This window comes from Nannochloropsis gaditana, assembly GCF_000240725.1.
Source record: "Nannochloropsis gaditana CCMP526 unplaced genomic scaffold scaffold836, whole genome shotgun sequence".
NCBI lineage: Eukaryota > Eustigmatophyceae > Eustigmatales > Monodopsidaceae > Microchloropsis > Microchloropsis gaditana.
Genome location: NW_005803117.1, coordinates 6,576 through 11,766, shown reverse-complemented (window position 1 = coordinate 11,766; position 5,191 = coordinate 6,576). Strand labels below are relative to the sequence as shown.

Here is a 5,191-nt window from a genome sequence, read left to right as displayed (position 1 = left end):
TGCTGCTGCTGCCGAGAGAGGAGGGGCCGCCGTGACAGTTGGTTGGGCTTGTGGAAGCTGTTGATCCGCGACAAGTAGTGGCTGGGGCGAGGCCGTAGACTCTCCCGCATGGCCTGTTGCAGGACACTGCTGCCGGAGGGAGAGGAGGGGGGAGGCGTGGGCGGCCGTGAAGGCGCCTCGCCGGAAATCATGCTCTTCGCAGGTCCCACGGGCATCGTGGCGGCTGCTTTCGTCCTATCGACTGGAACCTCCCGCCTCTTGTTGTAGGCGGAGACAAAGCCAGAAGCTGCCGCTTTGTCGCGACGGAGGCACCGAAACACAGGACCCTTGGGCTTGGGTGAGACCCCTTTGGCCACGCTCCTGGTGGTGGCAGCCGCTGCCCCTGCTGCTGCTTCGGCCAAAAAATCCGCCGACAGCAGTTCCTCGCACTCCAACGAGGTGTAGAGGGCCAGTATGTCCTGAGGGTGGCTGGCGCGAAAGGGTTTAAGGAAAGCTGCGGCCAGGAACTCGTGAAAATTGGAGTCAAGCACGCGCGTTGCCTGCATGCCGTGGGGGCACGCCTCCTCTCCATCCACGTCTTGCTCCAGCCCCTCTTGCGCCCCGCCCCCCATATCGCCCATGCAGTAGCCAGAAGCGTGGGGGCAAGGCCTCTCGGCCCGCCTGTCTTGATCGGGGGTTTCCGTTGACACGCCGCGCCCGACAGGGGCGTTATGGGGTGTGCCCTTGTTTGGATGCAGGAGAGGATCGCCTCCGGCTTGCCGGAACCCCCTCATTCCTTCAGCGCCTAGGGCAAAGGTTTGACGCAGCTGTAGGTATGCCAGGAAGTGATGCACGTCCTTGAGCAGGGAAGTAGGCAAGGGAGGGCGAATGCAGGAGGAAGCTGAGGGTCGCCTGGTGCCCAGAAGACCCATTGTACCCATCACGAAACGCAACATCGCCTGCAATTGGAGTTCACGAATTCGTAGCAAATCCATCGGAAGGGATCGCTTGCGTCGATTTACGGCAAGGCCTTTTTCGGTTGTCTCCACTTGAAACTTCCATAGACCTCGAGCTGTCCCACCACAGGCGTAGTCCTCTTGCAACGCGCCAATATCCACGAGTATCTTGTCTTGAAGTGCTTTGCGCAATCTGTGTAGGTTTAAATGGCGCCTCGTAGCGATATATTTGTTTTTATCAAATCCTGTAATGAGGTCTGCGCCGACAGAGCTTTGGGAAGGCGAGACATATACTGCCTCCGTTCCTAAATAGTCGCCGATCAACGCACGAAAGTCCTGCGTGGCGGCATCAACCAACCTTTGGCCCCCTTCTTGCAAGGCTTCAGACATCATACCTCGCAAAACTTGGCAGAGGGCATCGGCGTTCGTGATGGGACATTCTGGGAGGAAGGCCGGCATCTGAAAGCGCGGGTAAAGCCTGTGTTGAGCCGCAAGTGACGAACGGCACAGTTTCAATGACCTGAAGCCTGACTTGCTTGAAGGCGAAAATTGATGACACCAAGAAGTTGCACGATTTGAGTGTTTTTAATGAGCATAATTACCAGGTAGGCAGCATACGCTTGTGCGAAAGCCTTCCCCTCCAGGGTCGCCGCCCTCATCGCCAAGTCCCGTGTTCGTCGTTCGGAAAGACCCTTGTCGGCGGGGAGGAGATGGATTGCACGACGGCAAAGGAGGTTTAATCAGGTGCAACGACATGAGCATATACCCTATACACGAAGTTCGGTTTGTTGTGAAAGAAAAAGTCGTCCTCCAACGAATTGATGCTTGTTAGCAGGCACCGAGCAAAGAGAGGCCTCGGGCCTTCAAAGATGATTCTCTATTAATTTATTCCAGACCCTCCAGAAACATACTTCACTTCATGGTCGATTGGCTCCTGTACAAACCTCACCGTGCCTGCTCAAGAACCGTCCTTGATTCTTTCGTTTCAAGCTCAAGCTATCATTTCCTCTCTGTCCCTGTCTCCTAGTCCTTTGCATCCTCGATACCCGATGCCCCGATAGAGAATTGAGTCTCAGCTTCCGGTAAGGTTGGCGAATCGTAAATCTGACAAATTCGATTTTCTCCCCTGCCTTTTCTTAAGCGCAGGCGTGTATGTGACGCGTGAGCGATAATGTTACCTCCGATTGGCTTTGTTTGGTCTTTTGCAAAGCTCATGCCATCAGGATTTGCCACCACCTGGTTTGTCAGCACGACTGCAACGCCAAACTCCTCGGACATTCTTGTCAACTGTCGCAAAAATTGCGCCAGCTGCATTTGCCGCTCTGATAGCTCCCCTCGCCCGCAGTAGTCCGTGCGAAACAGAGCCGTAGCCGAGTCCACCACAACCAGAGCGTAGCGATCTTCTGACATCATCGCCGACGCCATTTTCAAAAGATCCATTTGCTGCTCTGAATTGTGGGCGCGAGCGAAAGCCACGTTGTCCAAGACGGTATCGACATCTAATCCAAATCGCTCCGCAATGGCCACCAAGCGCTGTGGGCGAAAAGTCCCCTCGGTGTCGATGTACATTGCTTTTCCTTCTCCCCCGCCTTGGTCCATGGGAAGCTGACTCGTCACACAAAGGGTATGGCAAAGCTGCGTCTTTCCTGTGCGAAACTCGCCAAAAATTTCTGTCAATGACCCTGTCTCCACTCCTCCGCCTAGGAGAGCGTCAAGATCCTTCGATCCTGTTGACAATTGTATCAGATCTTTGCGAGTCTCCAGCTGTTGTGCGGCCGTCAAGAAACCCATGGGAACCAGCTTGTAAGCTATTTCCTTAATTTTTTGAGCTTTCTGGTCAGAAATGCCTTTGATGTCCGTGAGCTTGCGAAGTGTTGCATGAGTGATCGATTCGACTGTACAATACCCTGCTTCCATAAGTTTTGTAAGGTCTGTGCGATTCACACCGTGATGCTCAAGCTCGGTAATGTGACGAAAATTCACCACCACCTGAAAGATAGAAGGAAACGTGTATGCATGGTAAATGTTCAAATATTCCTACATCGAAATGCAGTCCAAAAACGATGCCGCCCTTTTTCCTAGCATGATTTTGCGATTCATAACCGCGGATGATGAATTTGAACACATTCTATCTTCACCCCAAGAAACAATCCACGTACCTCGTGCTCTCCTACTCCAGACGTTTGCTCGATCGTCGCATGCTGCTGCATTTCCGCCACTGCTGCTGCCATGATAGAGTACGCTTCAAGTTTACCACCGGATGTACTGTTGCGGTTGTCGTTTGAGTGTGAGCGAATGCTGAAGAGAAATGATGGCAGCATCAGAACCTCACTCTCCTAAGGAGTGACAAACAATCAGGATGCCAGGCAATTGAACGCAGACATAAAAGGACTCAAATGGCATTCCGAGCAACCAATACAATGCTATTAATTCGTGTAATGTGTACGAGCATCGGATATGGTCGCAGACATAGTAGAACGGGAGACGAGAATAATGAGGTATGCGGAACGTGATGCAGGCGCCAGGGGCTTTGGAGTCGGCGGTGAAAGCTTCCTCCGCGACCTGTCACACTGCCCTTTTGCCATGAAAGTGTCACGGAAAGGCAAATAGGGTCAACACACACTCTCATCCGTGTGACCACAAGGCAAATCATGCGCGAGGGTTCAGCGGTGACTCGGCGACCGACATTCAATTCATATGCACGCTTTCCCGCGTCACACCTCCGGCGTTGCTGCTGCTGCGGCTTGTTCCAAGTGAGGGAGGGGGTGCCCTACAACACACGCCAATATGTCCAATTAGAGCGGTGTAATGGACCACTTTTGCATGCACCGTCTCGCTCATCAAATGATTACCTCATGTTATGCCACAGGTTAGCCCTATAGCCGGATATGGGTACATTTAGAGGCGAAAGCGCCTTAGCCGCAGGATGCAGCAAGACGCAGGAGGGCAGAAGCACGACAAAGACCTCGCGTCCCACCCATCCCCACAAAATTTCCAAAATCATGCTTCTTCTTCTGATACTCGCAGCTATGACATTGACCGCGACACATGCAAGGTCGGCGACAGAGGTGGGAGGGAGTGGCGCGACACCCTCGAGCCCAACCACCTCTGGGAGGAAACGTGCGTTGCTCAGCAGTAAGGTAAAAGGAATGGTCCCAGCTTTCTTTTATGATGCTTGGGCGCATATGATTACTTCACATATTGATGTTTAAATTAGAATTGCTCACAGGAAGGGAGCATTGTATCTTTTTTTGGTCGTACACGTGCGTAGTGGAGCAATAGATGACACGAATGTGGTCAAGAGGTTGAATTTAGGAAATCAAATCAAAATGGGTTGTAAGGATTCTGGCGTGCTTATGCCGAGACGTGCACACAATTATCATTCATGAAATAGAAGAACGAACCCCAAGACGATGAAGCGAAGCCCACCCCCACCCGCAAGTCCAAAATGAGCCGCATGGCAGGGTCCCCGTCGGCGCGGAGGAAGCGAGCGCCGAGAGGCAAACAGGACTTTGCCACGCTTTCTTCCTCTAGGTCCTCCACCGCGAGTTTAGAGGATGACCCGGACGTGATCCCTTTCCTGGCCAGCACGCGCTTCAAGCGAGGGGAGGCGTTGACGTCGCAGGGAGGCGGTGGTCTCCTCTTCACTCTGGCGAGACGCGCGGGAAAGGCCTTAGTCGGGTCCTCTGCCTTCCGTTTCGTGGCGGAGGAGAAGATCTTTGAGACTGTCGCAGGCATGCTCGCCTACCGCATTGCCTTTCAATGGAGCAAGGACTCGACGGCCACGCGGAAAGCCCGCTTGCTCTTCACCCTCTATGTCTGCCTGTATCTGGGCGCGCTCCTGTACTCGCGGCAGCAGGCCATCGCACAGCAAGACGCGCGCACGCTCAAGGTAGCCGCGGTGCCCGCCGTTCTTTCCTCCCTCCTGGATATGGCGAAGAAGATGAAGAAAGGGGAGAGCCCGGGGGGATTGCCGGGGCTGGCGGGCCTGGCGAGGCCGCAGGAGAAGGAGATGACCTTCCGCGACTACGACTTGGGCCAGATCAAGGCAGCCTTGGACCGATTCTCGCTCTTCTTGGTGGGGATGACCTTCCTGCACTTCAAGATGAAGAACACGTACATGATCATGTACTGGGGGTAGGTGGCGGCCTCCCTCCTCCTCGTCCTCTCTCTCCCCATCGCTGGCTCTCTCTGTGCCCCTTTGCCCCGCACATGTCTTTCCCCCTCCTTTCTGCTCATTACCACATGCCCCCCTC

General features: G+C 54.1%; 2 protein-coding genes across 2 annotated transcripts; one reads left to right on the top strand and one right to left on the bottom strand.

Moving 5' to 3' along the window:
• NGA_0424700 (dna repair protein rad51) lies at window positions 1–3,166 on the bottom strand (the record flags this gene model as incomplete). Its single annotated transcript, XM_005853549.2, has 3 exons — window positions 1–1,394; window positions 2,187–2,750; window positions 3,095–3,166. Coding segments are annotated over 3 exons (2,030 nt in total), but the record flags the coding sequence as incomplete, so codon positions are not given.
• Window positions 3,167–3,861: 695 nt separating this feature from the next.
• NGA_0424800 (uncharacterized protein) lies at window positions 3,862–5,101 on the top strand (the record flags this gene model as incomplete). Its single annotated transcript, XM_005853550.1, is given in 3 exon segments — window positions 3,862–4,055; window positions 4,069–4,075; window positions 4,330–5,101. The coding sequence occupies 3 exon segments, from the start codon at window positions 3,862–3,864 to the stop codon at window positions 5,074–5,076; spliced, it is 948 nt and encodes a 315-aa protein (XP_005853612.1). The 3' UTR covers window positions 5,077–5,101.
• Window positions 5,102–5,191: the final 90 nt, after the last annotated feature.